General features: G+C 38.3%; 1 protein-coding gene across 1 annotated transcript; it reads left to right on the top strand.

Moving 5' to 3' along the window:
- Positions 1-170: 170 nt before the first annotated feature.
- uxs1 (UDP-glucuronate decarboxylase 1) lies at positions 171-27609 on the top strand. Its single transcript, XM_056389336.1, has 15 exons — positions 171-935; positions 3258-3285; positions 4343-4391; positions 7209-7252; positions 8417-8477; positions 8939-9119; positions 13988-14092; positions 15077-15136; positions 15697-15818; positions 21325-21444; positions 21960-22003; positions 25283-25343; positions 25487-25544; positions 26153-26256; positions 26836-27609. Exons 1-15 carry the CDS (start codon positions 845-847, stop codon positions 26965-26967), a joined length of 1260 nt encoding a protein of 419 aa, XP_056245311.1. The 5' UTR covers positions 171-844; the 3' UTR covers positions 26968-27609.
- Positions 27610-27666: the final 57 nt, after the last annotated feature.

The following is a 27666-nucleotide window of genomic DNA, read 5'->3' as shown; positions in this document are numbered from 1 at the left end:
TATATAAGTGCTGCAATGTTAGATGATGCCGTTAAAACTAAAAAATGGCAACAGTCTTGGTAGAGGCAATACTAAAATAAAACGGTTATTATTATTTTTGTTATTATTAGAGGCTCGCCAAGTCAAATGAGCGTCACACAGTTGCTGCAGGAAAAGTCAGGCTGCTAAATCGAGCAATGACTAATCGCTCATCTGGTACTCCTCGGCCCAACTGAGAGGAGCATACTCCGAGATGTGTTCTGCGTGAAAATGAGCACTTGTTGTATTTTCCCGGCACTTTATAGAGTATAACTGCAAGGCGGAATTCGCGTGTGTTGTTTTTGAGCGGCCGCTGTGAAAGGAAGAAAAATGCGCTGTCTGTTTAGTCGCTTGCTAGCTGGACGTAGCTGATTGCTAATGTGTTGCTAACGGCTAACCGTCTGGGTTCTAGCGTCACTGCAGTTTGTAAAGGTATCTTTAAGATACCCGTATAGGAAAGAAATGATACACAATATAACTGTCGGTGTAGTCGGGGATAAATGGCGCTGATAAATAAGTTTATTTGTAGTTGTGAATGTTGACACTCCGCAGTGTCGCTTGCCACCTGATACAGTCTGCTACCTGTGCGGTGTGTACGCTGCTAGCCACGTAAACTGCTCCTGCTGGTGTTGACGTAGCAGCAGCAGCTAACTCGCCTGTCCCGTATAGCTAGTTACATTTTGTGTGACTTAGGTGTGCCAAGTCACTGCCAACCTGCCTAAAAAAACCCAATACATCCTAAAGACCGGACGCCACCGAGGACATGAGCAATCTTAACTCAAAATGCTGTAGCTGGACTTGAACGTGTGACTCGTTGGTGTCCTGGATGATGAAGCGGGTCATCTGGCTGATATCAGGATTAAACAGAAGAATGATGAAGCTACTTTTTGCCCTCGCTTTGATCGCCTACATCGCCTGTAAGTATGCAGATTTGTGTATTTGGGTGTTTCTGACCTGAAACTCTTAACCTTAACTGTCGTCATCCCCGTGTCAGTTTGTTTTTTTTTAAACTATGATATACAAATTGTAAACTCTTGTGAATTTAAAGTGACACAACATAATCTTTAGTGGTCAAGCCCCCACAGTGCACCTTGTAAAAATGGTTTGACATAGTTTGAAAAACCTAGGTTACCCCTCGGAGTGAGCCATGGTCGAAGCAATCAGGCTCAACATACAGTAAAAATCTGTTAGATATTAATTATGAACTATCCAGTTTTAAAGTGAGCCCATTTTTATTAGGGAAAAAGTGGTGGCTTGTGTAAGGTAAAAGTTTGTGTTTCAAAGAAAGTTAAACTATATGATTTAGTGCTGAAAGAATTAAATCTGGTTACTTGAACAGAAAATTGATTATGAACATGTTTGATTGATTTATTGAATTCAAAAACATCATATAACAAGAAAAATGCTAAACAGGTTTCAGCTTCCCAGATGTGAGGATTTGTTGCTTTTTCTGTTTTATATAATTGTAGACATGTTTCCCCATTTTCTGACATTTATAGGCTAAATAATTGACTAATCAAAAAAAAAAAAAAGTGAAGAGCTTAATCAATCATGAAAATTGTTATTATTGCAGCTCTATTATTAGACTTGAAGTAAACCGACTTTGGTGTTTATATATTCCCAAACTACATTTTTTTCCTGAATCATCAGATATGGATGCAAACCAAATTTTTTAGTACATTTTTGTTTAGTCTAACAAACTGTATTTGTATAGATGTTAGATTGGTCTACTTTGCTGAACAGAGTGGTTGATATGAGGATTGTGTTGGGGATGCACAGTGAACATGGTGTCTGTAAAACCCATGTCTTTTTTTGACTTAGGTGATATGGCAGCAAACATTTACTAAGTTCACTAAAGTCCAAGATCAAGCAAATTCAACTCTGACTTAAGGCTCCTTTACACTGTGCGATATTGCACTGTCTGTGACAAAAATTGACAGTTAGAAAAATGTAAAATCTGTGGTAAATCCTAAACGGTGGTCTTAGATCACACTGTGAGACACGTCTACTCATGGCTAATTAGGAGCTTTGGTGAACAGCTTAACAGAATTTATCATGAAATGACATAAAATACACTGGCCGGCACAACATGTTGTATACTATTTTTGAATGAAGTTGAGGAGAAAAAACACATGCACACACAGAATGGAAAAGAAAGTTTGTGTGACTCTGACAAAGAGGAAAACCTTGCGGTGCTGCATTTTCTAAATATAGAAGCAGCACAGGAGGACAATACAAGTTGATGACATGTTTACACTCCCGTATGATTTTTTTCTATTTTTGAAGTGGTATGACTATCTGACATGCCTCAAACTGATATCATACAATCTGACACAGGTTGAGATCAAGGTATGATTAGTCCCATCTCACACAGTCATTATGGGGTATTGATTGTGGAGTGATGAGGGAAAAACTATTTTTTCAATTTTAGAATAAGGCTGCAACATAACAAAATGTGAAAAAATTGAAGGGTTCTGAATGCTTTCCAAATGCACTGTACTATTAGTGTCTTACGAAACAAAATTATAAGCTTGGTGACTGGAGGTTTGTTGCAAAGACAGACAGATATCCTGAAGATGCTGTAGGAAATTAAAGCACAGGGTCCTACACATATGAGATTGTTGATGGAGCAGGTAAATAATTACACGTGGGAAAAATTCAAGTGCATAATGATCAGGGCTAATACAGCTTGTGAAATATAGCAAACACAGAGAGCAGAGCATCAGGCCTACTACTCAACTCCCCTGCCCCCTTCGGTAAGAGTTGAAGAGACTAATGTCTCTGGGTACAAAGGATCTTCTGATTCTGTCTGTTGAGCAGCTCTGTGACAGCAACCCACCACTGACTGAACATACTCCTCTGCTTCATTACGGCAGTATGCAGTGGGTGACAGTCATTGTCCATGATAGACAGCAGTTTGTGCAAGGTCCTTCTCTCTGCCATCATCACCAGAGGGTCTAGCTCCATGTCGACCACAGAGCCAGTTTGTCCAACTGCATCTTGTCTCTCCTCTTAATGTTGCCCAGCCATCACAAGATAGGAAAAAAACACTGGCAACCACGGACTGGTAAAACATCTGCAGGAGTTTCCTACCGATGTTAACGGACCCCCGCCTCCTCAGAAATAGAGCCATGTCCGCCCCTTCCTATAAAGAATGTGACACTGCTCTATCCTGTATGTCTACTTTGCATTCCTGATGCTGCCATTTTTATGACAAATTTCCTCTTTCTGTCTTCCAGCTGTCTGGGGAACATATACGAACATGAGGTACAGTAATTAGTTTCTCTATTACCTAACTGCTTCAAGTAAAATATTTTACATACTTTGCAGTAACTAAACTCATTGTCTCAACAGTAGTGTCCCATATATTATATAATTTTTTCATCACAGTTTGTTTTACATCTGATTCCTGCAACAAACAAACTAATCAAACAGCTCTAATGCCTGTGGGCTATAAATGACTTGGTATCTGCAGTTCAAAGTGTCAAATAGAAGTGTGGAAAAAATTCTTGATCTTAGAAATATCAAATGAAACACGAAAAGGTAAATTGACACTTGTCGTTGAATGACAGATTCTCATAATTGACTCACACAGTGGCTCCCTCCTCATGATCTCGTACTTCAGCAGACTGAATTGTTAACATGCATACATATATACCTTACACAACACAATATAGCCTGTCCCTCTGTCATAGCTGAACTATGTCATGTCATAACTATAAAATGTGAAGAAATTTACCTGATGTTCCTATTTAAAGTGCTGTAATAAATATTATTCTGTGTGTAAAAATCACAGCTCTATCTTTTCTATTTCCTCTGAAATGCTGTGTGAATTCCTGCAGTGATTGTGCTGATTAGATGTATATTAATGATGTGAAACAGTATGAGTTTGTCAACCATTTGGGCTCTCATAGCATGGTAGCTTTTCCTTTTAGTTGTAATAGGTCATTATTGACAGTGGTGTGAACCAGTGAGCACCACGGCTTCATGGCAGTATTAGATTTTTATTTAGCATTTTCGATGACTTGCCTTGATCAGCTGAATTTGCTAAAAATAAACATTTCTCTCTGTTGTTTTATTCATAAACAGTAAACAGACATAACATTTCAAGATATAGAAATATAGGTATTGTGATTTAATGTTACATATACCATGATAAACAATGTTATTCATGTATCCCACTTTTGGATGGGTGGGGGTGGTGGGTCATGTGTGGTTGCTATCTAACAGTGTGCTTGAAGACGAGATATTTTCTCTGACTTTATGATTATGGCTGCCCTCATGTCATCCCCCTCTCCTTTTCTCTATGTTTATCTCATGACAGATCAATACAGGAACATGGAGATATAAAGCTGGAGCAGAGAATTGATGAAGTGAGTAAAATCCCATTTTCACCCAGTTAATCTGTTTTCTTTTACAGGTCCAAGGAGCTCTGCTGTTATCAGATAGTATTTCTCTTTCTCATTGAAATATTATTCTGCATTTACTAGAATGTCCCATGGTAAAGCCATAGATGTGAGGATATTCTGTGGCTTTACATTATATATATACTGCTTTAGCCTAACCAAGATTTTTGATTGCTCTTAAATAATCTGGTGTAGCCTGGCCTGAAATGCTGTGTGGCTTAAATTTTTTCATGACCCAACCAATCCTAGTCATAAAAAACATCTAAAAATGTCTTTCCTATATGAGGTGGACATTTTAAACTTCACATATTTTTATATGTTTGATTTTTGCACATATGTCAAAGCACATATCAGTTCACTGCTAATGATAATGTCAAAATTCCTTAATTTCTCCACTTTTCTCCTTTTTTGGCTGGTTGTTTCTACTTGCTGTAAATTAGTGACCATTGAACAATGTCTGGCATGCAGATTAAAAAAAAATAAAAATAAATTGGCAACCACATTTCAAGAAAACACAAACAAGTGCTCTGACACACTTCTTGTGCCCATATAAAAAGGAAAGCATTATAGTCCTCAAGGTTTTTTTTTTTATTATTCTTAGCTATGTTCTACATGTGCAAGTTTTTAAATATAAATCTTGGTCTTCATCATGAAAAAGTAGTTTTCATATTAATTTCTCTTTAACTAGCATCATCTGACAATTTAAATGAAACCAGATGTGAGCATGTTTTTTTATTTAACAGACCTTTGCATGCTTTCACATACACACATTGCAACTGAAAAGTCAGCCACATGACACAAATTGTAATTGCCTCAATATTGAATCAAAATGTTTGCTTATCATATGTTGCAGATGCTCACTGAAATAATTTCAGTTAGTTATCAGGTTGACCTTAGAGTTAAAAGAGTCGGCTTGCCTGTGAAATCCATCGCATTGCTGTCTATCTTACAGGCATTTTTCTGCTGCTTTGAAATCATTTTGAAGTAACTATAATGATAACTCCACATCACGATTATGACAAGAAATATATAGTTTGCAAGAGGAACTGTTCATTTATTTACACAGAGAAATTCGAAGGTGACCGAGGAAGCCAGTTTTTACATCTGTGTTCCTCTATGTAATTTTAAAGGAAGAATGCTATCATCGTTTACTTCATTAACAACTGATACAAGGACAATTCGCATAACCTTTTTCTTCAAGTAACCAAAGTCTGGATAACCTAATCTGAATAACCTTGTGAAAATGTTCATCTAAAGGGGTTAAATTGCTTATTACTGTCAACTAAGGTTAAGTGAATGTGGGAGTCGTCTTTATGAGCTAATTTATGTAATGGTAATGTAGGCCCTTTTCACATTTGGCATTAACAGGTGTCTTGGGTGATCTGATCACAAGTGGACAGTATGTCAGTTCACAGCTGGAATTAGAATGAGTCTCCACTCGCATCTCAAGTAACTACTCGTGATTGGATCTGACATCTCTGCTCTATATGCAAATAAACATGTACATCATTTCTGTTTGTGATTACCAAATGCATTGTTGTTCTTCACCTGCGGGACAGCAATGCACCTCCCATGCCTAGTCTGCCAGAAATTAAAGAAAGAAGAAGAAATTAAAACAGTACAGACTGTGTGTATTGTGTTCCAGGCAAACCAAATCACCCAAGATGTTTGACGCACTTGTAATATATCTCTGTCACCTTTTTGAATTTTTCATACAGTGTGTTTCATTTGTACTGAGTACATGAGAATCCATTATCCATTTTCCACTCAGAGAATCCATTTTCCAATTCCATTACATGCCTGTGGTCATACCTTAATATGATGCCGTTGGCACACAAATTAGTATGTACCTCTGAGGATGTCAGTTGAGTAGACAGTCGTTCAGTGTTGCCCAAGACACATTCACACACACACTGCCATCTTTAAATGTGGTCTTAGCAATCAGATCTCAATGCGTCCTGGGTCTTGGGTGCCTTCGTACCTGTGCTTAGAGTTGTCCACTTGTGATCAGATCACCCAAGATGCATATTAATGCCAGGTCTGAACAAGACCACAGAGATATTTGGCATGAGCAAAAAGAGGACCTTGCTGTTGCTATTGGTCTCACCATTTCATTTTAATGTGTCAGAGCTAACCTTCTGTTAGCCACTTGTCCTTTTTACAAAGAGATCCCACTATACTTCCATTAAGAAGACCCCTCATTATGCTGCCTTTGCTTGTTTACATGGAACCATAATGCCGCACCAGTGTGTGATTTTTAGATAGCATTGCTGGCGTTTTGGAATCAGAGACATGATGTAACACAACAGCGTGTTGGTGTCTATCCTGTGATGCCGGGTCTTTTACACAGAAACGGCGAGGCGGAATAAAGGCACAACATTCCCGCCTCTAACAGGCAGTGTAAAAGGGGCTAAAGAGAGAGGAGGGGCTGTAGAAAGTGGCAAGAAACTTGATTGTAGCGTATCGGAGGGAATTGTCTTCTCAAATGTTTCCATATTTTTTCTAATAATATTAGAGTTTGTTTTGACAGGTTGTTGCTAGTTTTATACTTCTTATATAACATCACTTTTCTCTCTTGTTTGATTGGTGGATTTTTTTTTCTTTTCACAAATTTCATACATGTTTGTGGTTAAGGGCTACTTAATTGAATGAGCAAGAAAATGACACCTAGTTTACAGTATATGAACATGCTGATTTGGTAGCACAGTAGGATCCATTTAATATTTAGCAGGAGGTGACTTGTGCTCTCATCTCACATCTCTCTCACTTTTCATCTCACTTTAGGCTGTGGCTCCTCTCAGAGAGAAGATTCGTGATCTTGAACAAAGGTTTGTATGTGTGCTTTTGTGCACAAATGTGTACACACTCTCAAAACTATTGAGTCTGATCTGCGTGGCTTTCCTCCCCATTTACCAGATGTTGATAAAAAGGATACAACAAAACATATTGTAATATTAGACATCATGTGGTGCTTGTGACTTATTCATGCATTCTGTCCATGAATGACGCCAATATTATTTGTTCCATGTTCTTTGAGATGTTAATCATTTGTGTTACATTTTATGCCTTGAATACTATTGAGGCAGCATTGCAAAGGCACTTGTTTAGATGATTGCATCCATGTGAGTTTAGGGATGGGAATCAAGAACTGGTTCCAAATTGTGCCAACCATTGTAATCGGATACCTCTGAGCTCATCAATTCTTTTTTATCAATGCTGATAGACAGAATCGATAATGGCATTGGTATCAATAAAATCTCATCAGTTCCCATCCCTAAGAGAGCCCCATGTTCTTAATCTACAACATGTCAGAGGATTTCAAGACCCATGGAGGATTAGGTGTCCATATAATCCTCCTGAAAAGCCACTGTGGAGTGTTACAGGTGAATTGTGTGCAACATTATGCAGGGATAAGAATATTGATGAATGGAGCCCAAGGTTTTCTGTTCCATTTCCAGTTACTGATGGTGCATACATTCTGCTTTGAGATGTCAATTATTTGGGGGTCATCTTTTATTAATTTATTACTACTAAGGCAACAATACAAAGGCACTTATTTAGTTGATTGCATCCAAGAGATGTTCCTAATTTGTGCTCCTTTCTATTAATCTGCGAAATGTCACGGACCTTTCAAAGGGTCCGTGTAATCCTCCTGAAAAAGATAAGTTAGAAAAGTTATAGAGTAAAAATCACCCATTACTAACTTCATTCATTAAGTCTGAATGTTAAAGACAGACACAATAAGACACCATGTTGCTTCAGTGCTTGTTTATCAGACAGGGAATAATTCCTAAGGCAAATCAGTTTGCTTTTGGTGCATGTTATGACAGTAGAGTTTGTAGAGAAATGTAGTGAGACCTCAATAGTTTACTATTCAAGAACTGGATTTATAGTTAGCTTACAGATATTGTTCTTTTATGCTATCTGTTATGTTCTTATGGACTATTTCTTCCAGATGTTCATCACTAAGGAGTTTGTCTTCTCTATCCCAGTTTTTCTCAGAAATACCCACCTGTCAAATTCCTGTCAGAAAAGGATCGGAAGAGAATTTTGGTATGCATCAAACACCCAATTTCACATTCAAGATAACTACGATACTATGGTCTTAACCCTGAGTTGAGCTGTTTGGCAGCACTTTGTTTTTGTCTTTGGAAATAATGTGTGTGTGTGAATGGGTGACTATATATTTGTGATGATTAGTGGAGCATATAAAAGTAGTGCACATAAGTGCAAGGCTCAGCTCTGGGCAAACAAAGTCCTTCAGATGTCCTTTAAGACACTTGCATCTGTTTGCACTCATTTAAAAAGGAAATTCAGGTTTTATACAACCTTGCTCTTATTTTGTAGCTATACTAGCGATATTACACTATGGATGACAACAGCGGTTGGTCGGTCTGTCTGGCTGAAAGGCTGTTTAATTTCTTGTTATGTAAATAGATCATTTGAAAGACTAGACATAACATGATCAAGAATAGTAAGTCACTGATGTTACCATACACGTGTTGTTCCACTAGATTACTGGAGGTGCTGGTTTCGTGGGTTCCCACCTGACTGACAAACTGATGATGGATGGCCATGAGGTAACTGTGGTGGACAACTTCTTCACAGGGAGGAAAAGAAATGTTGAGCACTGGATTGGCCACGAAAACTTTGAACTCATTAATCATGATGTGGTGGAGCCTCTCTATATTGAAGGTGAGCAAGAGAGTAAACATTGGGGGTGATGAAATGGTTTTTACTTACTGTTGAGGGTCAAACCAGGTACAGCTTTGCCAGAACTAACAAAAAATGCTCAAATAGCTAGATAGTTGGGGAAGGCTGACAAATAATTATTTTGTTAACATTAGTAATGACATTTCTCATGTATATTGTATGTATTAGGTGTTATAGAGGCTACTTATACCCCTTTTACTCCAAAATAAACACGTATAAGCAGGTTTTTTAAAAGGGGGTAAACCCGTTAAAAAAAAGGTGATTGACTCCTTTTACACTGCCAGTCGAGTGGACACAGACACGTAACTGCAAGGAGTAATGTCATCACATGCAATTACAGAACACACACATGCAAGACGCATGGTAGAAAGAATAAGCGGTTAGCTGCCATGCAGACTGGTTAAATGGATCCGTCATGTCTGATACCCGGGTTGGGGCTCCTCTAAGTGTCGGAGCCTCCGTGTGTGACGCTTGGATCGGTGATTGCGTCACTGTGTTTCTGGTTTAACAGCATCGTGCTGGACAGATGACGGGTCTGCTCACATTGTGCATGCTCGGAAAGAGGGAAAAGGGACAAAAATTAGCATGTTCACCTGGGTGTTGTATTTACATCTCTACCGATTGGAGCCGATAAATACCCACGACCTGCAGAGTCATTTTACACAGGCGTGAATTATAATTGTATTTTTCCCATTGCCGACAAAAGCCAGATGTTTGTGGGTTTTGGTGGCTTTTTGACCAGTGTAAGAGAGGCTACTTTCAGTTTTAGTTTATTTGAAGTTTATTAGTTTAAGCCCAAGAATGTATTGCTAATTGTAATGATCTTTCCTTTCATCCTGAAATTTTATTGCCATTGTGATACTTTCCCTGTCTGAAAACGTAGTCCTATATATGCACATGTGAAAAGCGGATTTGACACACCCAGTTACACGTATCTATGACCAAGAAAACAGTTTTCCTTAGTAAAAGTGAAGCTGGGGATATGATGTTTCTTCTTAACTTTGAGTTCCTAACCATGTTTCTTGATTTATGAATGATTTATAAGAAGAAATGATGAACTGTAGTGATCAGCAATCTACTCACTTGAGAACATGATTACTCTCAGGCCCCATTAAGCCTGAGCTGCGTTGAACACTTATAATGATGTATATTTACCTAGAAAGAGTAATCCACAATACCTTCATCCATCTCAATTATTTTTCAATTGATTCCATCGTATTTGAACATAATTTTATGTCAGTTAAGAAAATAATCATCCTTTTTCTCTGACTGTGATGAGTAACACCCCTTTGAAAAGCAAATGCCAGGTCTCTGCTTCTGATAATATAAATTACTCTCAGCATACAACAGATATATATATATATATATATATATATATATGGCCTTTTGTTGGTGAAGCCATTTTTTATGAGGATATGGCTTGTTTTTTCTTTTTAATGCAGATTCTGTATATTGCAATGCAATTTGTCGCTTATTGCCATAATGGAAATGAGCAACACAAAACATTAACACGCAGATGGTGCATGGTTAGAACAGAGAACAAGCTTAATGCTAGGCCTACATTAGGTGAATTTTTGTTTTTGTTTTTGTAACAGCATAGCTAAGGGACATGCTTTGTTAATCAGAATAAGCACTTTGGTAGAGTACAGAATCATCACTCATGACAGTGCCACAGCTGCTGTGTTGCCCTTGACTGTTTCCCTGGTCAGATATCGTGGAGGGAATTTCATACTGATCATGTCTTTTTAAGATACCTACTTGATTCAGCTGACTCAGTCTGCTGAAGTCTCGTATTAGCTTCATATAAAGTTTTGGAAGTAGTTTTGCATGAAAGACTGGATTTTTTCTGCCAACACTTACATTGGAAGGTCATTAGAAAGGCATCTTTTAATTTCCAGTATAGACAGGAGGAATGTTTACAGCAAGCAAAACCTGTTTTAGCGTAGATATGGACACCTGACTGTTGTTTTAGGACAGATATTGATCTACCTAAAGGGTATACTGGTATGTAATGTGACGGAAAAAAATTTGTGCAATACAAATAAAACCTAGCTCAGCCAACTGCAGGTTGCAGGCACAGGTCAGGTGAAGCTAACAGGCTAGGCTATGAAAACGTAGCTAAGCTAGCTTTTATTTCCAGCAGCGTAAGCTGTCAAAGTGTAACAGACTGACTTCGTCATGTTTCTGTATGAATACATCACAGATAAAGAAACTGTCAGAAGAGTGAATGATGAAGGAACGGATGTTTTCTGCGGTTCCCATCTTAACTACTTAGTGATTTAATTCACTGAGAAGCTCAGAGGCCACCGGCAGCTGCCGGACACGGGAATGTTTTCTTGCCTGTTACTCTGCATGATTGACGTTTGCAAATCAATCAGTGTCAATATGTTAACTTTGACCATTTCATTTGTTTTTGTTTTTTTGGCTCTCTACATGAGATACGCTTTAGTGATCGAATCTTCAAGCGCTTATAAATGTAGATGTTTCGTTCGGGTGGCTCCGGCAGCTCTACACCTGCACTCACCTGAAAAGATTTCTTGGTGACAACTTCACACATCCAAAGGAGAGTGTAAGAGACGTCCATAAAAAGATTGGTCTGGGGCTTATAAATCGATATCGGATCATTCAAATGAAGATAGATTTTAATTAGAGAATCGATTTTCTTCAACCCAGCCCTACTTCCGATTTGGTCACCTCTGGGTTTAATTTCCCAGTGAGTGCTCATAATATCCATGGAATTGGTGCCTGTAGTGCTAGCAATATCCTGAGCCAATCCAAGTATTTATTTAATCAATGTGTTTTATGTATATAAAGCCTGATCCATTTCTGATCTCTTAAATAATAATAATGATAATAATAAACTTAATTTATGTAGCACACATATTGTGTGTTGTGCAACATTGCCGTCCATCATGGATGTCTCTTGGACATAAATGATGCTCTACCGAGAAGCGTTCTTTCTTACTACCTGGTACCTGGCATCATTTAGACTACGTCCCACCACAGTTTCATAATAAGCTGAAAATTCATTTCCACTTCTTATAATATAACAAAAAAGATTTCTAACGATGTGATTTGTGATGTTGATTCATTGTAGAGCTGTGCGCAATGAATTGAGTCTCTCAGCCCTGCGTGTGTGTGTCAGGACTGGGCTCACTGGCCAGTGACAATATGTAATCAAGTCGCCACAAATAGAATCTAATTCTGTGTGAAACACTGCGCAATTTTAATAGCAATCCACCAAGGTGCAAGCGGGAGATGGCACTCTGATTGGTTTATTGCATGTTACACCCAAAAAGCTCCTTTGATTAATTAAGAGACTAAGTACAACCCTTCTCAACCGTTTGAACGGTGCGTTTTTTTTCGCCGTTAAAATAGCAAAGTGATATGGACTTGCTCAGAATGCACTTGCGCCATGTGCTTTAGACCATGCACTTTGGTCTGGTAAAATAGAACCTTATGTGTTTGTATGAATGTAGCTGTGCAGTCGGGTTGTCAACCTTGAACTAGCTCACAGGCTGCAATCCAGTTTATGGTAAAATGACTTTGGATTGCCCCATTAGAATAACACAATGCATGGGCAGTGCAAGTGCATACAGTGCAAGTTATTACAATCGATTGGTATCATGCGCTCATGTCCAATTTACATTCACCAGAAATACTGAAATAAAATTCTGTGTTTCACATAATCTGGCATGCCAGCTGCATATCGACTCACACAGACTGTCTTGAAGACACAACAGCAGCAGCATTAAATCGTAAATATGCATAAGGTTACACAGGCACCAAGACACAAGCTGTGAAAATCCATGACCCTATTGATCACATGTCTCTCATCCCTGCATGTATGCTACAGTAAAATAATGATTTTTGCAGGGTTGGTAGTTTGTTGCGTTGAACAGGAATTAAGGTGAAAGGAGTCTTGCCAGCTCCATGAGAATGGACATGGTGTTCCACATCTGGCCTCAGACAGTAGAAAAAAGAAATTAAAAAAATCCTAAAAATGTGAATCGCTTGTTAAACTAACTACAGATACTGGGAGACTTCCTGCTGCTTGCCATTGCATTCAAATCTGATGTCAGTATATCTGTATTTCAGGGAGGAAATGAAGCATTACAATGAATAGAGAAATGAAGAGCGAGAAGCAGGAACAAGCTATGAAAGTGAAAATGTTTTTAGTCATGAATCAGGAGGTCAAGCCTTCAAAAGGTGTTGATATTCACCTTGAAAAGAGAAAAGAATGTGTCAGAGATTGTACAGGAAGAAGAGCTTACCAAAGACATATAGGGCGATTACACCTATTGCAGAGGACAAGCACAAAGCTTATGTGCCTGACACATAGTTTTAACTCTAAGCACTGAAAGCAACGGGCGTTCAACGTTTCAACGTTCAACAGTTTTATGTGATCTGCTGTGGTCAGAAATTCAAATTCACTCAATAAATATGAAGTATAAATTATTAAGTAGTGGGTCACCTTTTACACTTATTATTCATCATGAAGGTTCAGGTTTCATTTGTTTGCTCTGGCCTACATCAAAGTATAGATAAATTTGCTTTCCTCGGGAGTGGACATGGTAAAGAATAGACGGACACGTTTTTCTCTGACTCATCCTCCTTCAGCTTGAATGTACTGTACTGTATTCATCCAGCATTTTTTTTATTTTGTATTTCCTCTCTCATTATAAAACACCCAAGGCTGGTTATCAGTAATACAAGGTCAAGGTTCCAAAAAGCTGCAGCATTTAGAAAATGAAACACAGGAAATCATTCAGTTGCACTGTCAGTAGATTTTACTGGAACAAATGTTTGTTTCAAGGTGAGATGATTTATGTTTCTCCTGTTCTTCACAGTGGACCAAATCTATCACCTGGCATCTCCAGCCTCTCCCCCCAATTACATGTACAATCCCATCAAAACTCTCAAGACCAACACCATTGGCACTCTTAACATGCTCGGTGAGTATGTAAGTGTGTGATGCTGACTGATTTATAGGTCTCAAAACCAAGGCTTTATATGAAATTCAGACTTTGTTTGACCCTATCTTCTTTTGTTAAGAGCACAGTAATACGTTTGTCATGTATCATTTTTAATACAAGAAAATAAAAAACAGCTTAACAAACCACAAAATACCACAAATAAGCTGGTTTTAAATTGTCTTTGGTTCTTAGAGATTTGGTCTTAAAAATGTATTTTTCATTAGTTGTTTTTCTTCCCTTTGTGCTGTGGGGCATAAAGGGTAAGAACCACAGTTCTTACAAGACCATTCCTCTCCCTCATTACATTTTCAGCTATGGTTCATGCCAACTGTTTACAGTCTGAATATCCAGCAAAATACTTTGTGCTTTAAAATGATAGTCAAAACCTTGTGTCCTGTTATTTTGTCTGGGTGCTGGCAAATTGATCAAAGTTATGCAGCAGAATCATATATTTAATAAAAAATGAAGTTGATGAGAAAATTTTGCCTGAGAAGTGGAGACAAGCGTCCATCGCACTAACAATGGTCATTAAGCTTCCAACTGCAAAACAAACTATAAAATCCATTATTTATAGTCTTTGAGAAAATTGAGGACACATTTATTCCTTGATATTTTTTATTTTCCACCTCACTGTGGTTCTTCAGCAATGCCACCACAACCTCTTGTGTACTAAGAAGAGCCATTGTTCAAGAGACCTACTGTGTGTTTAGAAATCCAAATATCAGTGCTTTTATAGATAAATGAAGCCAGCAATGTTAGAGATTCCATGTCTGAAAGGGCAAGGTGTACTTGTGTGTAATCACTGTGTGGCACATTTTGTAGATAGTGCACCACTGTCAAGGCGGCACAATCTGCTGTCTGTCTTCTCTCTTTTGTAATCTCAGGTTTAAAGCCACATTTTAAACTCTCTTGTCTATTCCAAAAAAAAAAAAGACTGTTGTGATTGAGTTGTTTGTCTCTTAGGTCTGGCCAAACGTGTGGGTGCGAGACTTCTCCTGGCTTCTACTTCTGAGGTTTATGGAGGTAAGTAAGATGTCCTCCCACTCATATCTAAGTGTTTTTTACAAAACCACATTGAACTGACGCTTGTCCTGCTTTCCAGTGACTTTGTGAACAAAAGGATGGATGTGTGGCAACACTTTAAACTGCTGCAGCATCCTCACCCCAAGCCATATTTTTTTAAGATTCTTTTTTTTTTTTTTTCACCTTTCGCAGCTGTCTGGCTCTCTTTGTGATTGTTATTTTTTTGGGTTTTACTGTATCCAGTCACATGTGGAGAATTGCACAAGTGTAAAGTGATGATTCGTTCAAATGTCTCATTTCCACAGCACACCAATTATGCTTAGTGCTGTTTAAGAGGCAGCACTTATGACCCTAAATCAATATCAATACTTTCTCTCATCTGACAAAACAAACTGAAATATTTGTTCCAGAATACATCATTGAACCTAGCTCTGAAGGTCAGGGATTCATTGTTTCCACTTTCAGTTTTTTAAAATGCTTTTCCAAACCTCTATGCAGAAAACTGAATCCATTAGCTTTAGAAATGTGTCTGAAATCTTTCTGAAATCTTTGTGATCCAGATCCAGAGGTACACCCACAGAATGAGGAGTACTGGGGACACGTGAACCCAATTGGTCCTCGAGCATGCTACGATGAGGGGAAACGTGTAGCAGAGACCATGTGTTACGCCTACATGAAACAGGTACCATTACTGTAACTCTACAGCACATATCGCTACAGTGGTTGGCTTGATTGATGGTCATGTTATTGCCTGTGTGACGTTTATGAATATACTGAGTTTTTTCATGAGTAGAATAGTTTGAACAGCATCACAAATTTGCAAATGTAGCCTTAGCCTATATATATATATCACTTTAAAATGAAATTATTTGATTTGTTTTGTCTTAGATCTGTAGAAAATTTTCAGTAAGAAAGTAAGTTAATGTCAGAATAATGAAATAGGATGTGGAACCACAGCCCTATTGCCACTAGGTCTCTAACAATATTAAAAAATTGTTGATATGCACAGTGGCTGTGTAGTGCAGTGCAGGATCGTTTGCCATCAGTGAATTTTTTGTTGAGTCTGTGTTGAGCTTTATGATGAAAAATTCATCAAAGCTGTTTCCCTAAACATCCAAATGATGTTGAGACTTTTTGATCATTTTTTTCCTGTTACGACTTGATTGACACCAGCCTTTAATGATCAGATATGATTGACTTCTCTTGCCTTTCCTTCAGGCAGGTGATATTTATTTATCTGCCTCGTCTCCTGCTCCTCCTCAGCTGCCCATTATTTTTTTCACACTTACAGGGAGAATTCTGGGAAATGGCTGGCTTTCAATATCCAGCTGTCAGTCATTTGTGCAGAGGGACAAGAATATCACACATTAAATCTACTGCCCAGTCATGTAATCAAAATTCATTAACATTTAAAAATTGATGAGGTTATGCAGCAGATGAAAAAGCAATACCTGCTTTTCAGACAGAAAGCAAACATTATAAAGATGACGAACTATTTATCAGTGGATGTCTGATTTCCAGTTGACGAGATGCTTTTAAACAAAACTTTACTCATAAAGACAGATCATGATCATATACAAGACAAGTGTTGATTAACATGATTGAGATGGTTACTTCCCCATTTTTTATTACCTGTTTAATGTGTCCAGATGAGTATTGTTAGGATTTTATCTTGATACTGGTTTTGCTTATTGATACCGATATTGGTATTCTTATGCGTACTATATAATTCTGTGGTTTTGCCGCTGATCTATTGCAAATACAGTAAATTTAGAGGAGCCATAGCCAGTAGGAAGTGAAGGGTAGGGCATATCTTTGGCCATATAATCACATTTTATGACTGATTTTAGAGTCAGCTAACTAGAATTTATAATTAGATGCACAAGTGCTTCTTTATGTATTTTGCGGCAGTCAATGATGGCATCCTCCTCCTAATTATAATAAATGAGTGTGCAGATGTTTTTCCTGATGCAGCACCTACCAAAAGATTTTATGTGGTGAGGATTGGTGATTATATGCACTTCTTAATTATCATTCACCAGGAGGGGGAATGTATGAGTGTGTCTGTACTGTATGTAAATGTGTTTTTATGATGTGATGAATGGCTGTCTAGGTTGCACGTGACAAGCATATAGGATGAACAATAAGCCTTTTCTTCCAGAAGAGAAGATGGAGGTTCAACTGTTAAAAGCAGTGAATCAGTATACATGTATGTGCACTATAGATCCTTCAAAGACATGTAACACGACAGGTTTAATTAAGCATTTTCTTACGCATGGAATAAATTAAAGAGCATAGTTGCTTAATTTAACAGCAAGAAGACCAGTGAAGCAGCACAGACAGTAGGCAGTAGCTAACGCTATTGTGTTGTAACACAACATTCAACATCAAGTCAGGGGAAGTGGACAGGCTGCACATATTTGCTCATTAGTTTGCCAGTGTTACTCCTGTAAGATGCAACAACTGTTATTTTCATTCATTGTGTCACACAAGTCAGGCCAGTCTCCCTAGCATTTTAACCTGTCCCCCAAAACTACAGACCGCAGCAGGTAAACAGATCGTGGGAACTCTGTTTTACAATGGTGACAAATCGGATACACATACTGCTCATCCGGGGGGTCAAGTCAGCTATTCTTGAAGGTTTTTCACTGTAATCAGACAGTATGTTCAGGTTGCTAGAGAAAGTGTCCCACAAGTGTTGGGGTGTAAAGGGTGAGTCACTCACATGGCTCTACATTACACACGTTTTTAAGGGTTCTTGTGACATTCAGCTAGAAACCTTCACTACCACCATTAGTGCATTTTTCAAACAGTAAACATATTGTATCGACATGAGGCAGGGGCAGACTGACGTAAGTAAGACATTCTTTTGGAACTACAGTGGAAACTGCTTGCAGTGATCACATATGTCCGTGAATAATATTTTTTTTTCATGCCGATTACCATCTAGTGCACATTTATTGCATGAATATAAAATAATGAAATGGACAGCTTCGCAATTTGACAATCTATGCTGTGGTCCTCTCCTGCTCCAAGCCTCGTCTGAATGGTCGGGGAGAAAGCGCTACACTCCACTCACATAACATAATGTACCTGCTGCTGTGAGAGAGCAAGGGCGATAATTACACAATGTAAAATCAGAGCAGGAAGAGTAGGGCAAAATAACTCACTGAGCCACAGCAGTGAAGATATCACATGGTGCATGAGTGCACACAGCAAGCACACATACACACATACACATGCACTCTCACACATTGAACTTATGTTGGGAGAGCAGCCGGGTATGGTCATTACACACTGTGACAGTCCAAAAACCTTGTAACCTACAAAGTTAGAAGAGCATATGAGAGCTTGCAGTAATAGGCTACAACAGTTTCCCCATTTATTTTACACAAGTCATCATGATAAGAATAAGAAAAAAACTTTTTTTTTTTTTAAGCACTTTTCATAAAAGTCCAAGTCAGAAAGTGGTTTACCAAAGAAATGAAACGAGGCAAGCCAAATAAAATGAAAATAAGAACATGACCCAGAAGAAGTGAAAACAGTAGAATGAATAACATCAAGTAAATAGGAATTATCAGTATAACAACCTATGTCTAGCCTATGCCTAAATAATTTTTCACAGTTGCACATTAGAGCCCTGACATGACCTGGGTTATATGATGACACCTCCTCAGTCACGCACGAATGGCCCTTAGGGGCCAAGTATTGCTCGCTTAATCTGCACCTTGGCATCAAGAACAGTGATCACTTTTTGTTTTGATACGGCCTCACATCAAGGGATAACTGCAATCACCTACTGAGGCTGGTCTCAATATAAAGACAAAGGATACAAATTTCTAAGCAAGAGAAACAGATTTAATTATTGTTTCTTTTTTGTTTTGGCATTTAAAGGCTTTTTTTACATAATTATAGTGTGGAGATGACAAAACATGAGGGAGAGAAAGACGTAACAAAGATTCCTGGACAGATTAAAACTGGGTTGTGGTTTATGGTTGGTATCTCAACCTCTAAACTATGGGGCACCATGGTGAAATAGCCACACAAAAAAACCCCAAGAGAATACTCAGCTGATGGACTCGACTATCATCCTTTCAGGGTTTGAATCTCAATTTCTACTTCTGCATATTTTCATTCCCACATCCATTAATATATCTCTATATCAAAACTATAAATTACTAACAACACATTGTCTTGTCATATTTACATACACGTTTTAAAGAATGTGAAGTCCCTGAGTTAGTTCCTCAATTTAGTCCTTGGTACTGTTTAGTATAAAAGCCCAATTTTGTGGTTATTACCTTTTACTGCCTGGCATTCTTATGTACATTTCATTTGTATTTTCTTTTTATCCAATAATGTAGAACATATGTCTCCAAGGAAGTGTCCCGTGGACGGTAATATACATGTAGAGGCACAAACATCCATCCATCCATCCATTTTCTACCGCTTATCCTCTAGTAGGGTCGCGGGGGGGCTGGAGCCTATCCCAGCATCTTTTCAGGCGAGAGGCGGGGTACACCCTGGACAGGTCGCCAGTCCATCGCAGGGCAAACACATAGAGACAGACAACCATTCACACTCACAGCCACACCTATGGTCAATTTAGAGTATCCCATTAGCCTAGTCCCCATTTTGCATGTCTTTGGACTGTGGGAGGAAGCCGGAGTAGATGCACAAACATTGAGAATTAAATCACTTGAAGTCAATGTGGCTGCCTCCTCGAATATGTAGCGTGCCAGTCAACACAGTCAGACACACTGGATTTATGGGACATTCCTGTGTAGCGGCAAACAATAGGATTGTAGTTCCTGGAATATGTAGGTTAATTCAAACTGTTGTCATTGACATACTGATTCAAGGCGATTTCTCTCAGCAATTAGAGTATCAGTGTTTACCTCTTCAGTGATGTGTGTAGACTGATGTGTTTAAATAACTGAAGAAAAGGACTTCTTGGTAAGTGTTTAACTGTACCTGTGCACACACTGTCTTTTACATTTACAGGGCGTTCTGAACACACACACACACACACACACACACACACACCCCTTCCAAGACCTTTTTATCATGTTGTCCTTATTATGTCTGTGCGCCTCACCACACTGAATATATTTGCGGGTTGCGTCCATTGAATTTCATGGTCCACATTTTCAACAGAACAATCTACATAATTTTCATGTTTTTATTCATGCCATGTGACCCAAGATGGGTCCATGTCCCATCTGAAGCAATATGTATTGATGCAAGAGACTGACTTAAGAAGGCCATGGATTTCTAAAATGGAGAGTTTTCTGTCTCTGTGGGGTCAGTGTGTGTTTTCATGATGTTGCTTGGCCTCGCTTATATATTCTTTGTTGGAGAGTGTGTATGTACTGTATGTAAGGAGAGCCTAGTGTCATACTTACCTGGAGAATATTTTGACAACACATCAATATAATTTCCTCTGACACATTCTCATAAAATGCTGCTAATTCTGCTTCACATGCAAAGAAAATGAATATCACTACTGTACCACTTAATGATCTGCTGTATGAAAGAAGTGCTTTCTGGGAAAGGCAGAATGTGACACAAAATTATTGCTATGCCCTATAAATATAGACATAAGTATAGATAGTTTCAGTTCTGTAGAGAAATGCCCATTGATCTAGAGGGTTAAAAACTGTAAATAGGCCGAAGTTACTGGCTAATTTTCTTCAGTTCTCCCACGTGGCCCAGAGTAGATGCTAAAAGGCAACATAAAGATCAAATAATCAAATCCCAGTTAACATGTATAGACTGTAAAATGCAAGGATCATAAAAGTGATGGGTGGAAAATATTCAATACCCTTCATCCTCAGAGTACTTAATCAGCTTTTTGATTCTAGTGATCAGGTCAGAAAATGGATTTTAATTAAGTGGCAGATGGTTTTGCCCAGACACAGGAGAAAGAGGGTAAATGGCTCACTTTGTTACTGTCACCCAATTAGAGAAATGTGCTGACAGCTGCTATGGTTATTCAGATTTTAATAGGGGAGGCTGACTGATCCTTTTAGTTTTGAAATTCCTGAAAAATGAAAACATGATAAAAAGTTTAAAAAGGTTTTGATATTGAATCTGATATGAATGACACATGTAGAGGAGTAGATGAAGTGCAAGTGTAGTTTCTGATATATCAGATGTAAGTCACCCACTTTCTTCTTTGCTCACAGGAAGGAGTTGAGGTGAGAGTGGCGAGAATCTTCAATACGTTTGGCTCCCGAATGCACATGAATGATGGACGTGTTGTCAGCAACTTCATCCTGCAGGCTCTACAGGGAGAACCTCTAACTGTACGCATTTTAAGCTTTCTACTGATCATGTGCTTTTATCATGTTGATTAGTGCTTGAGACAAACCTCTGAACACATCAGGCTCTTTGTTTTCACTTCTAGCATTTTGAGGATGCTCTCACTAGATTAGCCTCTGTGAGATGATGACTGATTACTGTACAAGTGTGCGTCTTGAATGGTATGAAAGCATATGAAAAACCTTGGCACTTTTGTTTAATTGAACATGAGTTCAAGTGAAACGTCAGACACTAGTAGTTTTAATCGCACCCAGTGGATTTTCATTCGAATTATATTTAATATATTGAATATGGTTTAATAATATTTGATTCTAATGCATGGAACTGAAAATGAATGTGACATTGAGAAGTAAAATAGGAAAGATAATTAGCAGTGTTGTACATGAAAGTTTTGTAGTTTTTATTTGTTGTGTTGAAATGTGTTAAGACATGGAAACATATTCACCTTGGGTATGAGAATTGTGCAGAAATAATAATCAGTTACCTATTGTTGTTCCAGGTTTATGGTACCGGTTCCCAAACAAGAGCCTTTCAGTATGTAAGGTAAGATGAGGAACTGTTACCTATTTATACTCATTTTTGTCATGTTCCCCAAGATGCATCATTCTTCCCTCTAGTCTGTACCAGTCAAGTGCTTGTCAAGCAAAGCAAGCAGTGCTTGACCAGTTAAAGCTTAAAGTAGCCATCAATTACATCTGATCTGATCTGATGCCTGTTTGCATCCATCATTTCATTTACTGGCCTCTTGTAGCCGCAGTAGGCTTTTGTCTCAGGAAGCTAGCTTGACCAGCAGCCTCTGTATCTATCATTTCTGTAGTTTTCGTGGATGTGGCTGTGTTCTGTTGGGTTAGGCTGAGGCTCATCAAGCAGAGAGGGGAGCAACATTTTTTGGACATTTGCACTTACGCATTGAACATAATCCTGGGATCTTTGACAGGTGACTAGCTGTTCTTGTGCATTTGAAAATTATAATTAAGAGGCAGCAGTAGAAAGTAAACAGGTCAATATAAGTTGTCTTAGTCACCTTGATCAACATGTGTTTGTTTCTATAGCTCTGCTTGCCTATCTGTAAAAGTCACTTCACGCCACTGATCTGTATCTAAATATTTGCAGTAGAAAAGCTTTAATTGTTGTCTACGCACCAATTAGGAAGCAATAAAAACAATGCATTTATTTGTATGGACCTCCACACGCACAAGATCCTTGAACTATGCCGAAATATATGTATTTGGCAGGTTAAAAGAGTATTTAATGGTTTATGTGCAGGTGATAATGATTAAACTGATCAGTTTGGAGAAGAGAGGTCAGAAACAGCTCCCCTGTGTCCATAAAGCATTCACCTTCTGCCCCGTATTACATGAGTGTTTTATAAACAGCCAAGGTCTTTCTGTAAACTCTCCTTTGAGTGAAACTCAGAAAACCTGAAATGACTTGAGTAAGTTCAGATTATTTCCACCTTGTGTTAAAACTGTTTAGGTATAAAGATTTAAAGCAACAACCTCCCCTCAGTCATATCTGTTCTTTCTCTTTCAAATTTTAATGATCAATTCCAGAACTGTTAAACCGTTTTAATGACTAATTTATTTAATATATTTAGTATTTAATGTATTTAATTTTCTTCTGACTGATCAACAGAAAAGAAATGTAATATACAAAGGGAAGACAAATCTATATTATGAAGAAATAATTATCTAAAAATATAAAATACAAAATAATTTATTACATAATCAGTTATTTATTTAATAGATAAACTGGAAACCTTGATCAATCATTATAAAATAGTTTATCATTATAAAACACAGCAGAATATATTGTATCTATAACACAGCATACAGACAGAAGCATATTGGTGTATAAGGGAAAGCTTTCTGTGGAGATACATCTTCACCAAGTGTGCAAGGAGGAAAAGAACTGGAGCTGGTGGTGTGTTGATATGCGTTACATCAGGCATCTGAGTTACTATAGTGTTGCCATCTTAATTATATCTTAAATTTTACCTTATGAATGTTTTGTGAATGATTTTACGAGGGTAGAGGCCTTTCCTTCACTTGTAATGTGTAGTGCCTCGGCTGCCTTCAGGTTCCCTTAGCTAAACTCCTCCACCACTCATTTCTCCTTGAAATGCCTCAGCTCTCTGTGGCACAACTCGTATGTTCTCATTAGCTCGCTTTCCTTAACAAATGAAACCCTGAGGCCACGCTGGGTCACTTAAGCCAGTCCAAGGAAAAACCCAGCTTGAAGTTTCAGGCTCCAATGCTTTTAGTATCAAAAATTACTTCTATTTACTACTATTTCAAGTGCCTAAGTGCCTTATTGCCTCCATTAACTACGTGTGTCTGTGTTTGTGTGTGCACGCCAAAGCCGCCGCCGCTGCTGCAACTGCTGACTGTACTGATAAGTGAGCCAGAGCAGTGGGCCAAACTACAATAACTGACTGCCAGTTGTTATCAGAACACCAGCCCGCACCCGTCCCATTCATCTTACACAATACTTTTGCCTGACGTCTCTCTGCGCTCCCCCTCCCACCCCTTGCCTGCCTCGCAGTTTGAAAAACTTTGGAATAGAGCAACACCAGTCTCTTGGTGTGTATTAATACATCTGTAAAATATTTGTAGAACCAGAAGACGTGCTGTCATGGGTCATGTCGTATCATGTGCTTACGCACAACTTTAACTACCACACCAACCTCTGCAAAGTGGATAAACTAAGTTCTTACAAAATCTTCTGCAACAATCATGACAGTGTTTAAAGCCCGAGTCCGTCATGTTTAACTACCCCATTTATATGCTGTGGTATGGTTAAGCAGCATGTGTGCATATATACAGTCTAATACAACAGGCCTGAGTCTACCTTGATGAAGCTTAAAATGTTCAGTTTTTTTGGAGGCTGAAGTTTGTGGTAGTGTTGATTTATATTGCGTTATACTGAGATATTACCCTCCCCTCATTGATTTCAATGAGATGGACAAAACACATATGCATGAATGCAAATTACACATATTGGAGAAAGTACAGCTAACTGATGTAGATGTGGTGCAGTCTTGTGAATTAGATTTTTAGAGTAAACCAGCATCTGTTACTCTCCAACCTGTGGTAGGTGAGGCAGCTGTCATATCATTATCTCTGTTTGCATGTCCATGGTAATGTCAAGTTCTAAAGCCTATTGAGGGAGTCATACAAATGAATCATGTATGTATCTGTGTGGGCGGCATGTGGTACGAAAGCTGACAAAACAAGGCAAGATGGACTATTTAAATGGTATTTTTTTTAAGATTTCTCAACCAGATCAGAATTAAAAACATAATTATGAAAATTCTGTGAATTGGCTTTTTTTTTATCTTTTTTTTTGGAATCCTATTAGTATTGTATAAAATGTATGCTCTGCGTGTGGGTATAGTTGTATGCATGTCCCAATTTAAAAAAAAAAAAAAAAAAAAAAAAAAAAAACCAAGCCAAACCTCTGTACAGACTAGTTTTTTTTCAAATAAACACTGACAGAAGAGTTGAGAGGGTTTATAATGTTGTGCAATATGTGCTGGATGAAATGAGAAGAGGCTGCTGAGGCTGCCATTTCTCACCTGGCCCTGGAACATTTTGTTGATGTGTTAAATAGGAAAGCTATATTGAAACAATTATGTTGAGTCAACTGAGAAATTTGTATTACGTGGAAAGCAAAATAAACATAATGCTCTCATAAACAAATCTCTACATGGGAAATTCAGATGCGAGCAGTTTCCCTCACACAAAGCAAAGCTAGAGTGAAATTTAAAAGATGACAATCCATATTAAATGTCTCTCCTTCTGTGTTTAATTTGTTTTCCAGTGACCTGGTGAATGGCCTGGTTTTGTTGATGAACAGTAACATCAGCAGTCCAGTCAATCTGGTGAGTACATCTTACCCAGTCGTGTTTCACAAATTGAATTAGAAAATGAATTCCACATAAGCAGACAGTTTACTGGCAGGTCGGTTTATTTGACTGTCTCTGGCTGACGCTGATGTGAACAAAGTGTATTAATCTGTTTGTAGGGGAACCCAGAAGAACACACTATATTGGAGTTTGCTCGTCTCATCAAAAGCCTTGTGGGTAAGGTGTTAGATCAATTTAGAAAGTCCGTGTGTGACTGAAAAGAAATGTATTTCAGTGTTAGTGTAGGATTTAACCTCTTTTATTGTTGTATGAATGGATGTCTCATATTGTCAGGCTGTGCCGAGCAGTCAGTACACTGTATACACACATTTTGTCGTTCACTCTGAGAGTGACAGTGGCTTCAAGGAGAACATTTGCACAGGAAAAGGTTTTGCTGAGCACTAAATATGAATCTGCCTTTTCATACTAAAAAATGAGATGATTAGATTATTCAGTTTGCTCTAGTTAGTTTTCCCTATGATCAGTCTCTGCTGGCTTGGAGGCACTTGGGTAAAAAACACAAGGAGCACAAGTTGACTGACCACAATTGTTTTGGTCTCTGTGTGGTGTCTCCATAACCAGAGCATGTACTGTACTAACAGTTTTGAGGAGATGCATGTCAGCTGTAGTAGTACGTCCAGTTCCAGTTGTATGAAACACTAAAATTGTGCATGTGTTTACTCATTACTCAGTGTGTTTTCATGCTCAGGCAATTTTCAGACTAACAACCTGCCCTTCTCCATGTCGTCTTGTTAACATGTGATTGTTAACATGCACGCTCACAGTGAGCCGGAGTCAGATCCAGTTCCTTCCAGAGGCCCAAGACGACCCACAGAGGCGAAGACCCGACATCCGAAAAGCCAAGATGATGCTCGGCTGGGAGCCGGTGGTATGTGTGACACACGCCAGAATGAAATGATCGCAAACTTTTATGCATTTGTTGTTTTTTTTTTACTGCAAAAAAGTCTGTAAATTAAAGTATAAGATTTAACAGTGAGAGACTTTGGTAAAAAATGAACCACTATATTTAAATTTCAAGGAAAAAGAAGAAACAATGTTGAATTATCACTAATATTTTTTATATTTAATATTTAGAGATATTTCCAAAAAGACATTTCCATGCTAAAAGATGGAAGGTATTCAGTATTTCCAGTTTGAAGACCATCATTGCAACACTCCACTGAAACATACATTAATTGTTTATTTATTTATTTTGCGTGATGCATGTTGGCCCAATCCAGTAATTGAATGCCAGGGGAAACTGGAATGAATAAATCATTAGATGATCAATCAATTTACAAAATATATCATGAGCTCTGCATCATGTGTGTGTCATGACTGACGTATAGACATTTGTAGCCAATATCTGACTTATTATCATCCAATCAATATATGAACATATATGTAATGTGTAGTGTAGTTATTTATTAGTAGTATGTTAAAGATGTGTTGTGTCTTGTGTTGAAAGGTGCCGCTGGAGGAAGGACTGAACAAAACTATCCAGTACTTCAGCAGAGAGCTTGAGCACCAGGCCAACAACCAGTACATCCCCAAACCTAAAGCCGCCCGCATGAAGAAGGGAAGGCCCAGACACAACTGAGGTCGTGTTTCCCACCACAGACTCTCCCATAACAGAGAAGGATGTTAACACTCCTCAGAGGACCCTCGAAGAGAAACTCTTTTAAATATACTGTTGAGTAGAGCACTCTGGGATATGGTGTCTTTTTTTGAGAAGCAGAGACAACTTTTTAGTCTCTTAAAAAAGATAGTGTTGCCTTGTGTTGGAGCTGCAGCTGCACTGTGGGGTAAGGATTTCCTTGCCAGAGCTTGCGTGTTGGATGGACAAGTCTGAATCAAAAACAGCAATTTAAGACAAAAAAAAAAATCTGAAACCCAGCCTACATTTTTTGTGAATTTGCGCTTTTGCTATTTAAATTGCAGACATGAGAATCTCACAGTGCTTTGTGTTAATCAGTTTCATGGTGTTTTGCCTCCGAAGATTGGCTACCTGACTCTTTCTTTTTCCCGCTGGTTGTTTGTCCTCTTATCAGTGGCGTGCCAGCACCCTGTTGGCTGCTTGTGCAGCACACTGCAGGACTGGACAAATCTTCTAGAAAGACTGTTACAGCATCATTATGTGTTTATCAGGACTTCATCGTGTTCTTCTTTGTGAAATTCTCATTTCAGGATATGTGTTATCAATTTCAGGTGAAGATGCTATTTTAATAAAATATTTACAATATTTTGCGTATGATATAATTAGGGAAGAAGATATTATGTGTGTGCGTGCGTGTGTGTG

This window comes from Seriola aureovittata, chromosome 11 (assembly GCF_021018895.1).
Source record: "Seriola aureovittata isolate HTS-2021-v1 ecotype China chromosome 11, ASM2101889v1, whole genome shotgun sequence".
Taxonomy (NCBI): Eukaryota; Metazoa; Chordata; class Actinopteri; order Carangiformes; family Carangidae; genus Seriola; species Seriola aureovittata.
The sequence above is the reverse complement of the archived record's forward strand: the minus strand, read 5'-3'. Positions and strand labels throughout refer to the sequence as shown.